General features: G+C 40.3%; 2 protein-coding genes across 5 annotated transcripts in view; one reads left to right on the top strand and one right to left on the bottom strand.

The window, feature by feature from the left end:
• Positions 1-9,976: 9,976 nt before the first annotated feature.
• CLEC5A (C-type lectin domain containing 5A) lies at positions 9,977-21,442 on the top strand. Of its 3 annotated transcripts, none has more exons than XR_003516660.1 (7): positions 9,977-10,493; positions 11,019-11,133; positions 11,936-11,995; positions 13,978-14,037; positions 14,352-14,488; positions 17,752-18,776; positions 18,912-19,041. XR_003516660.1 is itself a non-coding variant. In XM_027575010.2 (7 exons), the coding sequence occupies exons 2-7, from the start codon at positions 11,055-11,057 to the stop codon at positions 18,443-18,445; spliced, it is 486 nt and encodes a 161-aa protein (XP_027430811.1). In that variant the 5' UTR covers positions 9,977-10,493; positions 11,019-11,054; the 3' UTR covers positions 18,446-21,442. The 3 variants fall into 3 exon arrangements, 2 of the variants coding, with proteins under 2 accessions (XP_027430811.1, XP_027430810.1); XM_027575010.2 differs by having other exon boundaries at positions 17,752-17,855; positions 18,400-21,442; XM_027575009.2 differs by having other exon boundaries at positions 17,752-17,855; positions 18,912-21,441.
• Positions 11,270-22,279, bottom strand: part of LOC113912003 (probable inactive serine protease 58) — a 46,746-nt gene continuing 35,736 nt past the window's right edge. For both annotated transcript variants that reach the window (XM_027575004.2, XM_027575006.2), the window contains exon 5: positions 11,270-12,125. In XM_027575004.2, coding sequence (XP_027430805.1) covers positions 11,958-12,125 — 168 coding nt within the window. In that variant the 3' untranslated portion in view covers positions 11,270-11,957. The remainder of the gene's footprint in view (positions 12,126-22,279) is intronic.

The raw sequence follows: 22,279 nt of genomic DNA, 5'->3' as shown, positions 1-22,279 counted from the left end.
TCTTCCCTTCCTACTACCTTCTTTTTTTTTAACATATACTGTATTATTTGTTTCAGAGGTACAGGTCTGTGATTCATCAGTCTTACACAGTTCACAGCGCTCACCATAGCACATACCCTCCCCAATGTCCATCACCCAGGCACCCCGTCCCTCCCACCCCCCACCACTTGTCTTTTTTATAGTAGCTATCCTAACAGGTGTGAAACGGTATTTCACTGTGGTTTTGATTTGTATTTCCTGATAATTAGTGATACTGAGAAAATTTTCATGTACTTGTTAGCTATTTGTATGTATGAATAATGTCTATGCAAATTCTCCTGCCCATTTTTAATCAGGTTGTTTATTCTCTTGCTTTTGAGTTGTATGAGCTCCTTTTTTATATTTTGGATACTGGTCCCTTATCATACATATAGTTTACAAATATCTTCTCCCAGACTCAAGAGTTGAGACTTGTTCATGTTAATGGTTATAAAAGAAACAAATAGGGAAGTGATATGATTACAGCAGTAATTTTATAAAGATTTGTCTAATATTGGTTTGAAGAGGAGGAGGAACAGGATTTAAACCCTTTGAACTTCAACTGCAACAAGAGATTTGGACTAGGATGGGGTAGTAGGAATGGAGAAGATGAAAAACTATGAGAGAGATTTGAAAATCATCAACTAGCATCTTGATAGGTGGCTGACAGAAAAGGAAGGATCAAGGAGTTTCCAGTGTGTGACTGTGTTGTAATATGATGTAATAGCTAACAAAAATAAAGAAGTTGAGAAGAGAAGTGGGGTTGAGTTTGAGGAAAATGGTACATGTGGTTTGGAACTTCCTGCAACTGGGTTGGTATAAGGTTACCTATTTGGAAAACACCAGCATATTTTTGGAAATGAGGAACTGAAATTCAGATTAGAAGACAGAACCAATAGACTTGTGGTCATCAAAAGAGAAGCTATCCTGAAAAATTTAAATCTTCAATTGGGTCATAAAGGTAGAGAAAAAAATCCTGGCAAGTTTGCAGGTGATAAAGTTATGGGAGGATCAAGCTGATAAGAGGTAGTGAGGATGGTTGGAATGGACCATATTTTTGTTTATTGTCTTCCTAGCACCTTCTTTCCTAGAAATAACTGCTCTTCATGCTCCAACTAAGATGTGTACCAGGATCTTGCCCCGATCGTATTTGATTAATTCATTCCAAGTCCATCAAAATCTACCATTTGGACTTTCCTAACTTGATCCAAGAAAAATTTGTAAGACATGAAATCCAGCAGGTTCTCATGGCTAGTTTCCTCCATTTCCTCTCACGAGCAGAAATGAGCAGAAACAAGAGGTGAGTATGGCAAAACCTGGTTTTATTTGATTCCTAATGGACTTCTAGTCCAGCTACATCCTTGTCCTGCTTTGGTTTCACTGTAAAATTCCTTTTCACAATCTATGAGCCAATCCATACTACTTTTTCCTAAATTTGTTTGGATTGCAGTTCTTACACTTACAACCAAAAGATCTATGATACAACGAGTGGTACAAAATCTATAAATGGAACCAGTAAGTCCATGAGCAGACACAGAGAGAAGGTATAACCATTTCAGTTAGCTGTGGACCAGGAAGAAAAAGGCTTTATTTTTAGAATATCCCAGCTCAGGCTCAGTGGGAAATCTAAATAACAGAGGATTAACTTCAGTAATCTAAAAACAGATAAACAGTCACAGGAGATCCAGAGAGTGGGTTATTGTTAGCACCTCTTTCATAATACATTTTATTCTACTTCATGTATTTTGTTTACAAAACATATTTAACTTAACATGTTTGTGATTAAGCTTAAATAAACTTTTAAAAATGTATTTAATGGTGCTACTCACTGAAACGTTGCCTGAGAAAGTGTTATGCTTTTAAAGGGGTGAGGGGGAGAGGAGATGATGGTATAGGAGTCAACTAAGCTCTCTGTAAGAAGGAGGCCCTAAATATGCACAACTACAAGTACCTGGTGGAAATGCCCCAAATCTCTCTCATCCCAGATAATTTCTTCTCCTAATCATTCAGCAAATTTTCTGTGTATAGCTGAGGGGTATCGATGCCAAAAGCAGAGATAGGAAAACTGAAAAAGAACTAGTGATAATAAAGTGTGTGTACATCCCCATTTTGCTGAGGACTAGCATCTGCCAAGTGCAGACACAATTCAGGTTCTCTGGCGCCTTCCGGTTTGACCAGAAAGGCAGTGGAAAACTTCCTAAGTAAAAGCATGCACATGCATGCACATATCCCAAAGGAAGCATAAGAAACCTAACCACCCATCTGTAAACTAGGGATTTCCAGCATTCATCCCAAACATTTCCAACCTCAAATTGATTATTGAAATGATCAGTAGGATCCCTGGGGGAGGTGACATTTGAAAGCCTATGAAGCTTGCTTAAACACTCGATGGAACTGAGCAGTTGTTTATACAGAGTTTAGTTTGGTGTAAACCTGGGTTTTTCCACTGCACTATCTTGTATCTTTCATTTTCCACTTTGATCTTTGAGCAATGACTTTGAATATCAGGTAGAGATGCTTTTTCTGACCACTCTTTGTTTCTAGGATACAAACTTTCAGAGAGACAATTCATAGTGTAGTCAGGAAATAGTGTAGTCAGTGGTTAATTAAGCATGGGGGTTCTAGAGTCATAATGACTGATTGTTTCAAATCTCAGCTACAACACTGACTAAATTTGAAACGCCAAAATATCTATTAATAGATGAACGATGGATAAATCATGACATATGCATGCAACTGTATACTACACAACAGTAAAATTGTACATGGATGAATTCACAAACATACTGTCAAATGAGAAAACTATGTTTTAGGACAATTCATATAGTATGATCCCATCTATGTAGGCCTTAAATACCTAGAAAATACCACAGCATATTCAGCATATTATATAGAGTTAAATAAGTGTGTAATAAAGTATGAAAAAATACACAAGAATTATAAACATCAAATTCAGAAGAGTGGTTACTGGTGGTAGGAGAGAAGTGGACTGCTCTTGGTGAGTAGTAACAAAAGGAGTTTCAGTTATGTTTTGGTGTTTCATTTCTGGGATTAGGAGATGAGCATTTATTATATTATTCTTTATTCTTTTTTGTACACCTGAAATATTACATGATACATTTTTTAAAAGACTGCATCAAAGACTCAGCCCTGTTTTGACATTACACACCATTGAAGCACTTTGGATATGTCTTTGCTAGGACATTCATGTGTAGATACACAATTGTATAAATTAGATTCACTCTTTCTACAAAAAGTCTGATTTTGGAAAACTTATGTAACACTAATATTCTAGCCTATTTTCTATGCCAAATTTTTCAGAAGTGAAATAGATGACATGGAGTAAATTTCTAAAGTTATAAAAACTACTTTCCAACATATGTTCTCTGATTTCAAAATTGTTTAGCAAACATTCTCTTCATATTTTTAAAAATCCATACTTAAAAACAACTACTTTCCATTATGAAGCAGAATGCAATTAAATATTGCTTCTAGTTAAAATCTAGTTAAAATGCACAATATTAATCTAAAATTGTAGTCTGCAAAAGAAAAAGTATTAGGTGTTTAGTTCCAAATCAAAAACATTATAAAATTATGAAAATATAATCTAACAATTAAACATTTCTAATTTTCAATTTGTATTTTTTTCAGTTAAATATTGTCTCCAATATCATACATTTGTGTTTTTCTGTTTTGTTTTGCTATGGTATACTTTTTAAAAAAAAATTTTATTATGTTATGTTAGTCACCATACATTACATCATTAGTTTTTGGTGTAGTGTTCCATGATTCATTGCTTGCGTATAACACCCAGTGCTCCATTCAATACGTGCCCTCCTTAATACCCATCACCAGGCTAATCCCTCCCCACCCAACACCCTCCAGTTTGTTTCTCAGAGTCCATAGTCTCTCATGGTTCATCTCCCCCTTCGATTTCCCCCCCTTCATTTTTCCCTTCCTACTATCTTCTTTTTTTCTTTTTTTAACATATAATGTATTATTTGTTTCAGAGGTACAGGTCTGTGATTCAACAGTCTTACACAATTCACAGCACTCACCATAGCACATACCCTCCCCAATGTCCATCACCCAGCCACCCTGAGATTAAGAATTCCTCTTGTGTTTTATGTTCAGTTTAGTACAAAAGCTTTTTTTTTTTCAGTGCCACAGGTGAACATAGCTATTGCTTGGAATTATTATTTATATATTTGCTTTTATCAGCTGTGGTTATGAAACATCACATATAGAGAACAAACTGAGGGTTGATGGAGGGAACTGGGTGGGAGGATGGGCTAAATGGGTGATGGACATTAAGAAGGGCACTCGTTGGGATGAGCACTGGGTGTTATATGGAAGTGATGAATCACTGAATTCTACTCTTGAAACCAATACTACACTATATATTAACTAACTTGAATTTAAATTTAAAAAAAGAAATCTAATACTCTAAACCACATTTAGACTTTTGAACATGTACAGTTAGAATGATGTTTGATAGCAGTAGAATGACTTTGAAAATAAAATAAATTGCTTGTAGCAGCTTAAAAAATAAAATAATAAAATAAAATATCATAGATTCTTTCATTCTTCTCTAGCAAGTCCTCTGCCATCTTCAATATTCTGAACACCACAGTATTTCTAGCTATAATGTATTCATGAGTGTTTGATTCTGTTGAAGTCATATAAAGTCTCCTTCATTCCACAGATAATCTTTCAAAAATGCATTTTAAAAGATTCTATGGCCACTTTTTAAAAAATCATCACCTATTTTATTTGCATTCAGAAATTAATCCTATGGAAATTCTAGTTCTTTCTTTCAGTTAATTAAATTTTCATCAAATAACTTTTCTATATAGCAATTGTTCTGATTTGTTTTGTAATGGCATCTTAAATTTTACTTTTTGGTAAAGACATATTTTCAATTTTCAATACATAAAATATCATTTACTTTTCACAAAGAAATGCTCTCTCTCCCATTTTTCTGGAAGCATATGGCCTCATTCTGTTCTCCCTCTTTCAGTAGAGGCCTGACTTTAAACTTGTGCTCTACTCTAAGGAAAAAAAAAAAAAAAAAAAACAGCTTTGCAAACTTGGCAATGGCTACCAATTGGATTTTTTCCACTGAGGTGTCACCGGAGACAGACCCGGTGAGTCCTGACTCCTGCTCTAACCTCCAGCCCACTGCTCCCTGTGGGAATGTGTTCTCAGCAGTGTTAGAACTTCTAGATACCTTGACATCTATTGAAAGCTCCCAAATTTCAAAATGTTTACTCAAATTTCTTAAAACACTGAACAGATCAAAGAAAATATAGCTGCATGCTAAATGCAATCTGTGGGCTGCCAGTCCACAACCTCTGATCCCAATCTGCGACCTCTCTCTAATGGGGTGTGACAGTGTTTTTCTGTTTGGGCACTTGGTCACAAGAGATGAGGAACTGGAGAATCACAAGAGAAGCTCTTAAGAAGGTGCTATTCAGGTCAAATTGCCCAGAATGTAATCATGGATTATTCTAGACTGGTGTCATTTTTCTCTTGACAGGCACAGAGCAAGGACATCGCTCTGAGGAATTCTCCTGAAGGTTGCTGAGTTTCCAGACTAAAGAGAAGGGTAGACTCTTGCCTCCCATTACACTTCCCATCAGTTAGGCCTGGACCCCAGCGACCACAGACAGGCTCTGTGTGCTTCCCATGTGGCGAGGGCAGGGGTTGGGCTCCAAGTTCAGAGATCTACCAGCCATATCCCACGAGCAAGTTTAAGTCAAACTCTGTCATGTATTTTACTTATTAGTTCCTGAGCACCTCCATCAAAACTCTAGATGTTGACTTATCTTCTGGGACTTAGAATTTCTGAACAAGAATCTGAAACAAACCTAGTATTTTACTTCCATCATAGATTTTTCTACCCAGAGGCCTCTAGAATATATTTTCTTTTTATTCTTTTTGAAACAAATCACCAGTTTATGTAGGTTTGGACCTTTTTTGTTGATTTTGCCTAACCTTCAGCTTTTTTTACTTACACTTTCTCTTACAATTTCTTAGACTGTTGCAGCTCTTATATTTATTCGGTTTTGTGTTCTCTCCTCTGCAAAGTGCAGTGTATGTAGAACTTCTACTGGATCCAACATTATATTCTCTTCCACCTCCAGTAACCTTTCTTTCTTTGGTTCTTTTTCTGTGGATTCTGAATTGACATTTCAGTGATATCTTTGAATATTCTCATTCTTTTTCTGCAGTATCTAATCTGCTATTCAGAACCCTTCACTCCACCAACTGCCTCAAACATCAGCCACCACATCTTAAAGCATTTGCCCAATTCATGATATGAAGGCACATTCTTTTTATAGAATCAGTCAGTGTTCTCTAAAATCTCAGCGAAAACCTAAGAGATGTTTTCTAGCATCTCCTGTGTCTGCTAGTGACTTTATGTCACAAACACAGCCTGTCTCTCTTCATAGTGTTCATCTTATTTTGAGTGATTGCATTCTCACATACCCACTGATCTTTTTTCCTCTGGGTTAAACTTGGAAGTGGGAGGTTAGGGAGTCTCCCCCACATTCAAGGTCACAATGGGACCATTTAGATATTAAAAGGGTCAAATCTTAGAGGATTTGATGAGGAACATGGGGAGAGTTTCGCCCCCCCCCCCCCCCGGTTCTGTTTTGCCCAACCAGAGACAACCTGAGCAGGAAGTCTGACTACTGGGCATAGTGTTTCTTTGTCCTGATGCTGCGGCAGCTGGCTACGGATGCAGTAATGTCCTCGTTATCCAGGTGGATGACTGTCCTCTGCAGCATGACTTCTCATTTATTCAGTGAGTCACTGCATAAAGTGGAAGCCAACTGTGAGTGTTTCCATGCTGCTTCTGGTAGGCTCCAGGACCTGACACCCTTCCCACAGGCTCTAAATCTTCCCCTCTCCAGGCTCCACAGTCACCCCTCACCTCCAGCTTCTGACTCTTCATGTTAGGGTATACATAACACAGTTCCAGTAAAGTGTTCTTCTAGTTGCTCCCAAAGTAGGTTTATTCCATGCATTCTATGAATTCTGGGTTGTTGCCATTGTCTGAGTGGCAATGTACTTTAAAATAACACAGTATTAGTATCATATGTATGAACATAAATTAACTCTATATAAACTAGGAGGTGGTTAGTTATCATGTGAAGTACTATAGTCCCAATCCATACTTCAGGGTGGTTGTTTAAGTAAGATATGAAATTTTCTAATCAGAAATCAGCACCTTCAGAGATGGTCTAGCTCTTAAGTTATCATTATTGAAAACTACTTAATTCACACAAAGAATATTACAGAAATTTTTAATTGATTGGAAGTTATTCTATAGGCCCTACCACACTCTCATGAGTAAATGATAAAAATCCAACAAGCCTAGAAGCCTAATGCCATAGTGCAGTGTTGCAAACACTGTGGATTTGCCTTCATGACTTCATAGAGTCTAGCAGGGGAAGCAAACAAGTGCATTATCATGCATTTCCTTTAGCCCTCAGAGAAAAAGTACATGATATCATGAGTCCATGGATAAAGGGCACTTAAGCCCAATTGGAGTAAAGAAGGAGAATCAGGAAAATTTTCCTGAAAGAAGCGACATTTAACCTGAGACTCAAAGAATGAGTCAAAATTATCTGGTTAAAGAGCGTATATAAGAATATATATATGTGCTTGGGAGAGGGGAGGTGGTTCGATTACTGCTTTGCACATATTATGTGCTCAATAAGTATATGTCAGGTGAATATATGAAGATTTGGATCCAAGGAGTGTATAAAGAACTAGAAGTTTAATGTTGCTAGCAGACAGTGCATGGGTAGATGTGGTACCCTGAGATGTACAGAAAAACCAGAACATATATCCTAAGTGCCTAGAAGAGTATCTGGCATATGGCAAGCACTCAGCAACATTTGCTGAAAGAATGAACATGTAAAGACTCATAGACCACACTGAGGAACCCACAACTTATTCTAATAGCAATGGAAAGTTACTCAAATATTTCACTAGGGGAATGATACAATCAAGTCTGCATTTTAGAAGGATCATTCTGATGCAGAGTGAACTGCTGAAGCAAGATTATGGCAAGAGGTTTCTCTGGAAATTGTTGAGAAGATGGAGGATAGAGCCAGTGAGAGAGCAAGAGGTAGCCGTTAGAAAGGAGAAAAGAACACAGGTTTGACAGCCTTGAGGAGACAGAATCATCATGGCATGGAGTCTGAGTGGAAGAGAAGGGAAGGGAAGGGAAAGGGAAGGGGAAGGGGAGGGGAGGGGGAGGGAAGCGAAGGGAAAGGGAAGGGGAAGGGAAGGGAAAGGGAAGGGGAAGGGAAGGGGAAGGGAAGGGAAAGGGAAGGGAAAGGGAAGGGGAAGGGAAGGGGAAGGGAAGGGAAAGGGAAGGGGAAGGGAAGGGAAAGGGAAGGGAAAGGGAAGGGGAAGGGAAGGGGAAGGGAAGGGGAAGGGAAGGGGAAGGGAAGGGGAAGGGAAGGGGCGGGGGAGGGAAGGGAAGAGAAGGAGAAGACCCACATTTTATGATTTGGGCAACTGAAGAGATGGTTTTCATGTTCCGAGAGAGAGAACATAAGAGGATGAACCCCTTTAGCAGAGGGTAGGGATTAATTCATTTAGGGACATGTTGACTCCAGGTTGTCTGTGGAGTATCTCAGTGAAAAATGAAACAGTCAGAAAATATACAGACCTGAAACTCAGAGTAAAGATTTAAGAATCACCTTCGTGAGCACGGTTATTGAAACCATGAGACTCAGAAGAGAAGAGGGATAAGAATACAATTTGAGGAATAGGCAGAGAAGAAAGTAAAAGGAGAGGCTCAAGAGAAAGATGGGAAACCAGAAGAATGTAGACTCGTGGAGGCCAAGAAAAAGTATACAACATAAGATGATATGGGCCCTTGTTCAAGATCAGTAAATATGAAGACCAAACTGTATGCATTTAACTACTGAGTAGGAGTCATTATCTCGAGATGTAGTCATGGTGGGATTTGGATTGGAGTGGGCTGAGGAGAAAGTGGGAGGGGAGGGAGAGAAGGCAGTAAAAACTGACAATCCTTTCAAGAATTGTGACTGTAAAGATAAGAGGAAACATCAGGTCTCTTTCAATTTCCAAGTTTTCTCTAAACTACTTGAAAGAATTCCTGCAATATAGAGTGAAGGAAATACATACATTTAAATGTATGTGTACCTAAAAATAAAGCTCAAGAGACAGTATTTATCTTTCTCTGTGTGAAGTATACAATACAGTCATTTTGGCAAATAGTCATGTTGATACCACTCCAAAACACCAAGCAATGGCTCATAGGAGGCCCTTCTTCTAGATTTCCTTCCCAGACTGGACCCTATGATACCGATGGTTGCTTATCAATCCAAAGAGGGCAGTCATAGTTCCTACGTCACTGGTATTTTTGCTGCTATTGTCACCACAGGGTGCAGATTCTGAAAACAGGCAGTCCATCTCTTTGGTGCCATACTTTGCCAGCTTTAATAGTTGATCCTGGAAGCTGAGGGAAAGTAAACTCCATGGCCCCTATTTTTGCTCTTCCTTGGAAGAGTTCTTAACTACCCATTTCAATTCTCTCTCTCTCTCTCTCTCTCTCTCACCCACCCACCCACACACACACTGTTTTCCCCACAACAAACCCACAGTACACCCAGAAGCCTGTTTAGCTATATACTGTGTCCAAATTTCTCCCAAGAACAGGTATGGGCATGGTTTTCTATCTCCCCAAACTCTTTGGTAATTACAGTTTATAGATTCCATTGTCTTAGTAAGAAAATTGTTATATTGCATAATACACATGCTAAAGATCGCATTTTCATCTTAATATCATGTGAAGATTACCAAAGTCAAATCTCAGTTTTTCCCTTTTTTTTTTTCATTTTTTTATTGTGGTAAAATACACATAAAATTTTCCATTTTGACCATTTGTAAGTGCAAAATCTATATTTTAACATGGAAGGATATTTATATAGTGCTAGCTTAATCTATAGTATATAGATTACAAAACAATGTATACAGTATGATCCCATTTTTCTAAATGAACCAGTATCTATCACCTAGCTAGCTAGCTATCATCTATCGGTCTATCATCTATCTTTTCACTACCTAGTCATCTAGAAAGAACATACACCCAGGGATGTTAACAGTGACTAGAGCTAAATATTCTTTAAAAAAAAAAAAATGTCCCCTTGTATTAGAAACCCTCTGGCAGGAAGCTTCCTCTTGCAAAGGCTATAAAATCCCTTCCCCTCCTTGCCCCACCCACTCCCATTGCCAAGAACACTGAACAGGAAGAAGTGTTTGCTCAGGGATGCTGCCAAGATAGAAAGACCATGTAAAGAAGGAATGACAGTGCTTGAGCAGAAGGAGCATATTCTCTGAAGGTTCCTCTGCCCACCACACCAAGCATAAGGCCACCAGGAAGATCCCCACCTGCAAACTAGGCCAGCCTTCCCAAGAGAGAGCAGGTGAGTCTGTCTGTCTGTCCTCCCTGCACAGATTATTGGCCCTTCCCCAATTCCAAGAGCTTTGGGGACACCTGTCTTGTCTGTAAGAGTCCTGGCATAGTCTTTTGGAGAGTGAGACTTTTGACAGCTGAAATCATTATGGCCAAGACCACAGAGAAGGTCCTAGAGAGCAGGGTCATTTCAAAGCTAAGGGTTCTTAAAGTCCAGGAGAGGATTTATTTCATTAGACAGAGTTTAGGAGGTGACTGATAGGGCTAAAGTCTAGAGCTAAGGTATGGGTGAAGGAAAGGCACCATGCCAAGTTCAAAGGCTCCCAATCAGTACAAAATTCTATGTGTCTTCTGGGCATGGGTTGGACCTTATTCTTGTAACTAGCTGTTAATGGCACACCTGCCTTTCAAGCCCCCCAAGGGTGCTCTGAGAAAGAAGCATGCGTCCTGCTAGAAAGGAAGACTTGCTCCCAGATCTTTAAAGTGATTCTCTCTCTCTCTCTCTCTCTCTCTCTCTCTCTCTCTCAAAACACAGTATCTAATTCCCACAGGCCTCCTCATCGCCTTCATCATGAACTGGCACATGATAATCTCTGTGCTTGTCATAGTGGTGCTTAAAATTGTTGGAATGACCTTATTTCTGCTTTATTGTGAGTATTTGAGCAACCTCTTATCCCAACCCCATACTGTCTTGTTCTTTAACTTTCCTCTCAGAATGCAAAGTTGAATATAAAGGCTACACGCCTAAGTCTTCCCACCTGAGGGCAATGACCCAGTGTGGGGGAACTGACAATGCTCTTCTCACTCCCCAGCACACGCAATGGGCTGGGTCCCTTGGACTGCCTTGGAGATATAGAACTGACTAGTGTCTGACAGAATACCAAACAAAGCTTTTGCCGCTACAGTGTTAGTTGGGCAATCTGAGGTGAAATACTTATCAGTGCTTGTTATTGTTCCTCAAACTTGAAAATCAGTGTCAGTTCAACCCAATGATGAGGCTGAGAGCTGCATGATGAGGTAATGGGATTTTACTGGGGGACAAATTTCCCTCTATGTCCATAGAAACTTTTATCCAGACACTTAGGAGAAGCCTTGTATCAAAGGGTTTCGCTGTAGCTGTGAAAATCTTCCCCAGCCCCAGAAACCAGTAGGGAACATAAGTGAGGAAGGAAATGTGAGTAAAAGACAACAATTGGGTAGAGAGGTGTCTTTCCTTTCACCCAGCTGAAGGCACAATTCCTATCATGTAAGAGAGCAGGAAGAAAATATGAATACGAATAAGTAAACACATTCACAAAAAAACACATACACATCCTCGTTGACCTGAGTCAGAGAGCTCCAGATCTCACAGTAATAGTCACGGTGCTTCAGCAGCCCCTGGGTGATGTTGGTTTGTTATAGTCAACCTGCAGCCACTTTGGGGGCTGGGCCAATAGCTGATTTTCTTTGCAGTCCCACAGATTTTTGGAGAAAGTCAAGTCAACTTCCTTCCCAGAGAGAGCTGTGAAACAGGTAATGTGCACGACCATGATCTCCTCCCAGCCTCCAGGTTCTTGTGTGCTGACTTCTTATAGTCCTTCCTCAAGGCCTCCTCTCTTAAGAAATTCTTTTGCAGGGAGGGTCCATAAAGATATGCTAATTGCTATAAGAGGAATAAGTTATAGGGATTTAATGTACAGCATGGTGACTATAGTTAACAATACTGTATTAGGGGCCCCTGGCTGGCTCAGTCGTTAGGCGTCTGCCTTTGGCTCGGGTCATGATCCCAGGGTCCTGGGATCCAGCCCCACATCGGGCTCCCTGCTCAGAGGGGAGTCTGCTTCTCCCTCTCCCCCCTGCTCATGCTCTCTTGCTATCTCTCTCTCTCTCTCAAATAAATAGGGAGAAGCAGACTCCCCACTGAGCAGGGAGCCCACCATGGGGCTCCATCCCAGGACCTTGGGATCATAATCTGAGCTAAAGACAGATGCTTAACCAACTGAGCCACCCAGGAGCCCCCCCAAAAAGATCTTCTAATTAATTCCCCTGTTTTTATAGATGGGAAACCCAGACTAAGCTGATCAAAGTTTGTGATCCTCCGTTTTCCTCCTGAGTATGAGAATGATTTGTATATAATCACTGTAATGTCATGAGAAAGGACTTTATAAACTCTGACATGTTGTATACCTAAAGGAACTGTCATACAAAAGAAAAAAAAAAAAAAACCTACTTCCCACAGGAAAACTCAAAGATTGTAACCAGCACTTTTTGTACGCCAATCACTCTGCTAGACCAACAACAGAAGAAGAGTAAGAACGAGGAGCTATCAGCCAGCTGTCCTCGGTAAAGCACAAGGCCCCATGCGAGAAGCTAAGTGGCATAAAGAGATGAATGAGACATGGCTCTCCCGATTAAACCCTCCTCCTCTTAAAACTTTCCCGAGGACCTCCCTCTCACTTCCTCTTAAAACATTTATTACTACATACATCTTGAGGAGAAAGTTAATTGCTTGTTCATCTTTGTATCAACTGAGGCTCCTAGTACAGTGAGCTGTATGGAAGCAGTATTCATGAAATATTTATGAAGTGCTGTGCAGTTATAATCCCCAAATGGTTTCTCCTGAAAACCAGGTTATTTTTTAATACAAAGAGCCTTTGAACTGGGAACTGAAATAAAAAGTGAATGCTAACTGGTATGTTTCATTCATATAATTAGAAGTAGCTGATACGGTGTCTGGGTAAACTAAAGTGGTCTTCAGCCACATAGGACAAATAACTGGGCAGCTGAGGAGAGGTCTGACCAGCCTCCAAGCCACTGCACTGTCTGCTTGGCCAGCCAGTGTTCTCAGGAAAAATGAGGCTTCTTAGAGGCTTATCAATTCCCCTATTTATATTTAAAGACATAAACGGACTCTTCTCTGCCCACAGGAAATCTCTGGAACATTCACCTGCCTCCATGTCTGTCAATGACCCTGGTCCTGAAACTAGTTCCCATTAGCCTCACTTCTTAGGGCTGGCAGGTGCTGATGAGAGTGGGGCCAAGAGCCACCCATGGGAGAAGAGTGTTCACACGGGACTAGGGGCACCAGAGATGGGGAGAAGAGCACAGATGCTGTGCACAGCCAGGAGGGGAAGTGCTCCAAACAGCACCTGGGCAGAAGCGGAGGGGGCAACACCGTCAAAGGCATATATGGAAAGGAATGAGAGGTCTCCTTTCTGGTACTAAATTCACCCGTTCCTGTTCCTTTCTCCTGTTCTATTTCTCAACATTTCACACCTACTCCCCCCTCCAAAAAATATATGGAATAGGACATGGGGTGTGGGGCATGACTAAAAATGGTAGTAATTAGATGGAAAATTCAAAGAAAGAAAATGAAAACTTCTAGCCAATGGTGGCCAAGAGTGCCTTCTCATCGCCACTGTCCAGAGACAAATAGTTGCAGGGACCAAACAGCTGCTCTGATGTTTGTGTTGTACTCATAATGCAGTTACCTTCAGGTTTTCTTTTTGTTTTAGTTCCTCAGACTATCGGGAGCAGTAATGTCAGCTTAGTTCCCACAGAGAGCTCCGGAACAGGTACAATGTATGACAATAATCTCTCCTCTATCCCAGGTTCTTATGTGATGAATTCTTAGACACTTTTCCCATTACCTCCTTGCTTATGGAACGTTCTTGCTCAAAGGGGCCATAAAGATCTTCTAATTCGTCCCCTTCACTTTGTCCACAGGGAAATTCAGATTAGACTGCATGGGATTTCTTCCAGGATGGAGGATGATTTGCATTGATATAACTTCTATAAAGAAACTCATGCCCCATTATGTTTTGACTCAGTTCCAGGGTTCACACTCCAAACCACTAATCCTATACTCTCTTTTCTTGGATTTCTTTAGTCTGCTCCAGAGGGTGGTATTTTCATCGAAGAAGATGCTTTTTATTGTCCCCTTTTGAACTGTCCTGGAACAAAAGCAGGGACTTTTGCAAAACAGAAGGATCCACTTTGGCCATTGTGGACACGCCAGGGGAACTGGTGAGAGCATTAGGGGGGTACAGTAAAGTGGCCCACCCTACAGCAGCCTCAGCAGGACGAGATGGTGGGGCAATGGGGCAATTTGATTGATGGAGCAAGGGCAAGGTGGAGGTGAGGAATAGAGAGGTGGCTGGCTGAGAGCCCAAGCTCCTTGCTCTGAATCTGGTGGTGGGAGACTCTTCTCAGTAGTGGGGTGTATGCCTCAGATCACTTGAGCTAGGGAAATCCACACTCTATAGTCTCTTCCATGAGGCTTAGCAGTGCACTGGTATCCTGGGGACGGGCCAGGATATTTAAAGTGCAGGGAATGACCAAATGTGCTTAAAAGTTGTTTAAAAACTATAGAATACTTCATATTTGTGAATTAGAGCTAATGTATCATCCAAGTTGGCCTCATAAATAAGGAAGATGCAAATTAACAAAATTAGCCATATGAAAAACAAAGAATCAGGTCATAGAATTGGGATTGCAGTGTATAATTATGATAATAAAGATGGCTAACACAATGCAAAAACCTTTATTTTACTATCTCTTTTTATCCTCCTAAGGATTCCAAGGAGGTATTATTATTATCCATACTTTACATATGAGGAAGCTAGGACACAGAAAAATAATTTGACCTAGGTCATACACCTCCTAAGTGACAGGACAGAATTGAATTGAGATCTCACCAACTCTAAAACCCACATTCTAATCAATTTTAGATCATAAGTTATTTTAGTTTATAGTTGCCTCTCCTTCAAATCCTAAGCATCTTCTGAGTGCTAGGCATGTGGGAGACACTGCACACCTGCTTCTCTGCCCTCCATCTTTCACACTTCCTCTATAAAGTCCTCCTGTGGTTGAGGAGAATTCATAAGAGGGCCCTCTCTGAGTCTTGGTAACAGGTGTCCAACAAAGAGTAGGGGTCAGGATGCTGCCTCTGAGGCTAAGTATACAGATGGGAAGGGAAAATGCCTTATAGTAGAAAGCCAAGAGTAATGTGGGGTGGGGGACAGGGGAGTGGAAAAGAAGAGAAGAGAGGAATAAAGGGTTGAGTAGAGGAAGCTGACATCCTCTCCCTCTACTCAACCCTCAAGTTCTGGCGCATCTCAAGTGTCATACGTAGCATTCTCCAGAAAAATCTCCTCACACCAAGGATTTGCTAGTGATTTCAAGTCTGTATCCCCAGCTAGTCATCTCTGGAACAAACGGTATATCAAAATCCACTCTGATGTTTCAAAAAGCATCACAAACTCACCATTTTCAAAACTGAGCCAAATTATATTTTACCTCACCCGGTTCCTCCTTTTGTGTTCCAAGTATTGGAACCATGACTGGTACCCAAGATTGAATGCTGATGATTTTCTGAGACTTCACCTCTTCTCTTCTCCCCTAAATTAGCTGCTAACCAAGTCTTTTCCTCTCTCTCTCCACAGTAAATTGTTCATATCTCACCTGGATTTCTTCAGAATTCTTCTAACTCCTCTCCTTGCTCCTGATTTTGTCCCTTCTTACCTATACTCCATAGAACCCACATAATAACATCTCTAAGCCTCTAAACTGTCTGTGCCATTTTACAAATTAAACTGGGTTAAAGTCCGGTTTACCAGGCATGACATATAAGGCCTTGTACAGCCTAGCATCTGCCTCCTTGCCAGTCTTATCTCTCCACCCACCTCCCTTCTACCTCTGCCCAACCACACTAAGCATCTTAGAGTTCCTCAAATGCTCCAGGCTGCTCTGCAGTCTGTCTATGATCCAATGCTCCCTCCTCCAGGAAGTCCATCCTGACCCACGCCCTCCCCTATCTCTCAGAATCCATCTCCAGGATCACTTCATCTGCAGTCTTTCTAGAAAACCCCAAATCCATGTAGAATTGATCACTTCCTCCTTTCTGCCTGTGCTATATCTAGTACATGTTCACCAGCACTACACCTAGGACACCTTGCCACCATGCTGGTTAACTCCTCTATCTTCTCGTATTAGACCAGTGAATCTTCACCATGTTGGGATCGTTGACATTTTTAAATGGTGACCAAATCTATAGAAATATCCAGAAATCTATAGAATCCCAGAAACACTGCATTAGCATGATAGTTTGAATAAAGTTCTAACAGCTTCAGAGATCCCCTTGGTAACCAACCATGACTTAGTGTAAGAGAGGTAAGGGTTAAGAACCCTTATTTTAAACCATGGGTCAGCAAATTTTTCTTAAATGGTCATAGAGTAAATATTTTATGTATGTCAGGTCATAAGATCTCCATCATAACTACTTAATGCTGCCCTTGTGGCTCAAAAGCAGACATAGATGACACGTAAAAATGGGCCTGGATGTGTTCCATTAAAACCTTATTTACAAAAACAGGCTAAACTACTGGCCGTACTTTGCCAACCCTTGTTTTAGATCATAATTTCTTTAAGGAGAAACCAATTTGTTTCCATATGTCCAGTCTTGTTCAATGGCTCACTGGACACTCAAGAAATCTTTGTTAAATGAGTAAGTACAGTAACTAATATTAAAGGATAATGAAATGAGATATTTCAGGGAAGGAGAATATAGGAAAAGGAGGAATAAAGGCAATAGCCCTGGGGACGGAGGGAATATACAAGTGAATTTGGATATCCACTCATCACAGGAGATATGTGAAGAGTACAGGAAAGAGCCCCGGGACTCCCAGACTTCAAGCTGGAGTGATCTGTGATTCATTAGTTTAATAAAGAAACTATTATATCACGGATTGGTGCCAATTTAGCAAATACTCAAAAACCACTGATTATTTCTCAACACACTTTTAAATCTCCCTAACTGTATTGCCTTGAGAAGTATTCAAGAGATTCACTTGATCCAACCTCATTTGGAATGTAAAATTTCTGGCAATGAAATAATCCTATACAGAGAGGTATTCCAAATAAAAAAGAAGTATTCAAAATTGCCCTCTTTTAGATCATATAGTACCCTTCCTCTTCATTTTCAAAATGTGATCCCTGAAGAGCAGCATCAGCATCACACTGGGAATTTGTTGGGAATGTAAATTCTTGGTCCCCTATACCAGACCTACTGAACCAGAAGCCCAGTAAGCTGTGTTTTAGCAAGACTTCCAGGTGATCCTGATGCTGTACCTACTGAAAACTACTCTAGGGGTTATGGTGAATGCCAGCTATAGCCAGCCTCAGAGTCCTTTATCAGTCTTCCATGTTCCCAGAATCAGATATAATCAGGGTTGGCAAAGGGAGACAGCAGCAAAAAAACTTTTTGTTGAACTATTTTTTTTAACTTCTAGAAATTTCTCCAGGACAAAACTGGTGCTGAGAAGTATTTTATTGGCTTATACCAGCAAGCAAAGAACAGTTGGCGTTGGATTGACAACTCCATATTCAATGGCAAGTATGTGAATATCTCACATTTTTCTAAGGATCTTAGTTCACCTAAAGAAACCTGACCTGAGATTCAGTGGGTTTGTCCTGGAATATCACAAAGGATGAGACTTGGGTTTTTTTGTTTTATTCCTCTCCTTTCTTCCAACTCATCTATTTCCAGAGACACATTTTTTGGTAAACTTTTATTAAGAAAGATATCAAACATTTGTAAGTAGAGAGAAGAGTAGTCATACAGTGAGTTATTTTGATGAAATCAAGATCCAAACAAACCCATATACATACCATTTGTTTGATATATCTCATAAGTCTCTTTTAACCCACAGACCATACTTTATTACTAAGTTCTTATAAATTCCCCAGATGGGGCTTCTTTATGTAAAGTACTGGTGGAGAACATGACATTCCAGGTGTACATATGAAGACGCTGAGTCAGACAGAGAGTTCCCTAGCCTATAACTGGGCTTCTCACAGAAATAAGGAAATTAAGATTCGCTCAATGTCTACTAAATGTTAGGCACTTGCTAAGTACTTACTCATGTCATTTCCTACAGTATTCACAAAGATGTTGTAGAAAAAGCTTTTATTCATCCTCATTGAACAGTTGAATTGAAGCTGGGAGGTTTAAAAATGTACTGAATATCGTCAAGCTGGGAAACTGTAGAGCCACAATTTCATCCCACATCCCCTTGACTCCAAAACTCATGACGTTTCCATGAAACCAGACTCCTTCCAGTCAGACTGAATGACAGAAAAAGAGGTGGGAGAAGGCCAACACACTTTCTCCTAAAGCCAGCTGGTGCCTATGAAAGGAAGAGCAACCTCTCTCCTCCTCCTCTCTTTCCTCCTGCTGTGAACATAGCCTATGCAGTATGAAAACAATATTTCTGAGAGGAAACGGCAGATGAGATGTTTCTAACCAAGCACAAGAGTGAGTTAATCCAAGACCCTGAGTCCGGAAAGAGCGGGTGTGGAGCTGGATTTGGGGATGGAAGAGGGAGGGGCTGGACTCAGTAAAGCCAGGGCTGAAACAATTGGCTTTCACCACACTTTCTCTCCCATTTAGTGTTACCAATCAACATCAGAATTTCAACTGTGTGACGATAGGCCTAACAAAGACATACGATGCGGCGCCGTGTGACATCAACTTCCGCTGGATCTGTGAGAAGGCAGCCAAATGATTGCAGTTCTCTGTGGCCTCTGACAAGAATGACAAATATGCTTTTGGAGAAAGCAAACAATATATAATTGGGATTGGTCCAGGAAATATAGAATATCAAATTAGTGTATCAGTCTTTCACAGGTCACTGACAGAGCTCCCTAACAAATTGCTCCACGGCCCCTCCACAAATACACTCGCATACACACAACAGAGGCAAACTCCCCATTCTGGGCCAGCAGCTCCCCCGAGGCTCCACTTCCTGTGTCACACCCATGACACTTAGATCTGCACCAGGCATCTAGTCAATGACCCATCTATCTATGATGAGAGGTCCTTGCCTATGTAGGGAAATGATCTTCTGCTTTAGGGGACTGGGTGCTAGCCATGTCCAGGAGACAGGGTCATTTTATGGAGACAACTCAGTTGATATAGTGACAAAGTCTGTTTCCACAGAACTGAGCATTTTTGACTGATCAACAGGGTTTAGGCTGTTGCCAGGGTCTGTTTTATCCTCAAAGCACATGCCCCTACTACTGAGGAGAAACTGCAGACTGAGCAGGTAAAAACAATATTTAGAGAGTAGCAGGGGTAGAAGAGAGATAAACTCAGCTTCCTGACTGCACCTCTATTCCCAAGGGACCCTCGTTCACATGCTCCCCCACCCCTACCTCAGGTGGGATAGCAGAGGCCCTCCTCAGTCTGAATTGAAGCCAGGCCTAGGGAAGGGTTCCTGGAGCCAAGGTTGGAGCAGAGAAAGCATTGTTCACAGGAATGGACAGGGGTCTGGCCAGGTCAGGAATCTCCCAGGAATCCCTTTGAAAACCAGACAGCCAAGATGACCAAGCAAACTGATCAATGTTTTTCAACAAAGCCCTGAAAAGACACTCAGGCTTAAATTTTCCTGGTTTTGACCTGAATCTCCATTTTAGTAGATTTTATTACCTGACCATGCTTTTTGAGTGTATTTTAAGAATTAATAATAGTCTCCTGGGTTCCAGTGGTCACAAGATATTCCTGCCTGCAGTTTAGAGAGACCCTGCTACCAGGTACAGCCTTGTGACCAAAAGATGTCACAGCCTTATACTGATTGGCATCACAGCAACTTAGAACTGGTCCAGTTGACCAAGGAGTAAAAAAGAGGAGGACGACTCAAGGAAACATAGGGTATAGGCAAGAAGTAGGCATATAGTAGGGAGGGAACACCAGAGACAAATGGAAATCATATGCAGAAGGAAACAGAGTTCATTTGGCCATACTGGAAGAAAGGCAAGAAAAGTCTTGGGGCATCCTGGCTATTCTCAGCACTTGCAACAAAATATCAACCACATACCCTCCTCAGTAAACGGAAAGGAAAAAAGAGACACCTCTGTGTTTGGAGTAACAAGAATTAAGCCATAATGAAGGACTGTATTAAACTAATGGAAATTATAGTCCTCTAAGTAAACTTCTCACCGTTTGTGTCTAAAAACAGCATACCACAATGACTGTGTATATCATCAGATGTATGACGAAGAAAATTATTGTTGTATTGTCTATTACAGTACTAAGCTCTGTTCCTATATTCCTAGGCTTCATAATTTTTATACAATTAGCATGGCCATTGTATAAAATTTATTTATATATAAAAATATAATTTTTAAAAAATGAGATAATACATTAAGTGTTAGAAGTTGCTTGAAGGAAGTTACCAGAAATAATTTGTGTTTGGGGTGCATTGGATGTGGTAGTAGCAAGGAATAAAGGCTACAGTTGAGGCAGGTGTTGGGGGGAGAGGCTGAGTCTATGGTAGATAAAGAAAGAAAACAGAATTCTACACCAAAGGTAAGTCCCAGAATCCAGACAACAGAAAGAAAACCACAACCCTTCTGTTTTGAGAAGGGAAGATTATGGTTGCCACACATCCTGTTTTATGACAGAACACATTTCAGACTTCTATAGTCAGGAAATGTAGACATCTAGTAATTTCCCAGTAGACAGCCCAAATTTCCCCCAGGATGAGGACATACTTCTGTGAAAGTTCTAAAAAGAGGCCCAGTGGGCTGGGGTGGGAGTAGGGAGCATATAGGGAATATGGTCCCTTTGGTTTTAAATTCTTTACTGGAGGGTGCAGGGGTTGCTGGTTCCTTAAGAAGGTAGATAAATGTGACCTTATTGACTGCAGTAGTATGAGGTGTCTTTGTTTTTTTTTAAAGCAATGGAAATTTAGTAAACCACTGGATTAGAGTTTTTGACTTTGCTCCCAATATGTGAATCTGTATAGATTTCTTACTCTTTCTGCCCCTTAATTTCTTTATTATAAAACTTATACAACGAGGCAGTAATAACCCTCTCACAGAATTCTTGTATATATTAAATAAAATGCCCACTATGTGTACAGCTTTGTTCTAGTCTCCTGCCTGATCACATTCTCTCCCTTTCTTTTTTTTTTTTAAATCTTCTTTCTTTTTTCAAACAACTTCTTATCTTATCAATTCCTTTTATAAAATCTTTTATAATTTTCATCGTTACAGTCATCTTCCATCCCTTCATTGTACCAACCCTTATTTTGTACATATATGTCTTTCTTCCTTTAAAATTTTAGGAGGCACTTTTTTCTAACAGACCAAAATACACCCAAAATCTAGTGTGTGGCACTGATCTATGCACCAGCCTGATCATATTTGATCATATTCTGCTTTTTTTGTATTGTCCTGTTTTTGTTTTTATCTTTTTTTCTTTTTTTTTTTCTCTTTCTTTTTTCTTTCTTTCCCTTTCTTTTCCCCTGGTTTCAGGTCTTTCCTGATTTGTATACAGTATATCTGCTGGGGACGTTGTTAACCTGTTAGCATTTTGTTCTCTCATTCATCTATTCTCCTCCTCTGGACAAAATGACAAGACGAAAAAAATCACCTCAGCAAAAAGAACAAGAGGTAGTACCGTCAGCCAGGGACCCACTCAATACGGACATTAGTACGATGTCGGACCTAGAGTTCAGAATCATGACTTTAGAGATACTAGCTGGGCTTGAAAAAAGCGTGGAAGTTCTTAGAGAAACCCTTTCTGGAGAAATAAAAGAACTAAAATTTAACCAAGTCGAAATCAAAAAGGCTATTAATGAGGTGCAATCCAAAATGGGGGCACTAACTGCTAGGATAAATGAGGCAGAAGAGAGAATCAGCGATATAGAAGACCAAATGATGGAAAATAAAGAGGCTGAAAAAAAGAGAGAGAAACAACTACAGGATCACGAGGGCAGAATTCGAGAGATAAGCGATACAATAAGATGAAACAAC

Source organism: Zalophus californianus, chromosome 12 (genome assembly GCF_009762305.2).
Source record: "Zalophus californianus isolate mZalCal1 chromosome 12, mZalCal1.pri.v2, whole genome shotgun sequence".
In the NCBI taxonomy this organism is placed as follows: Eukaryota; Metazoa; Chordata; class Mammalia; order Carnivora; family Otariidae; genus Zalophus; species Zalophus californianus.
This window is presented reverse-complemented; position numbering and strand designations above follow the sequence as displayed.

Bases quoted from the DNA above. Each gene is read 5' to 3' on its own strand.
- CLEC5A (XM_027575009.2), top strand. From the start codon at position 11,055: ATGAACTGGCACATGATAATCTCTGTGCTTGTCATAGTGGTGCTTAAA. The intron at 14,489-17,751 runs GTGAGAGCATTA...TTTAACTTCTAG, and splicing joins TGGACACGCCAGGGGAACTG to AAATTTCTCCAGGACAAAAC. The intron at 17,856-18,911 runs GTATGTGAATAT...TCTCCCATTTAG, and splicing joins AACTCCATATTCAATGGCAA to TGTTACCAATCAACATCAGA.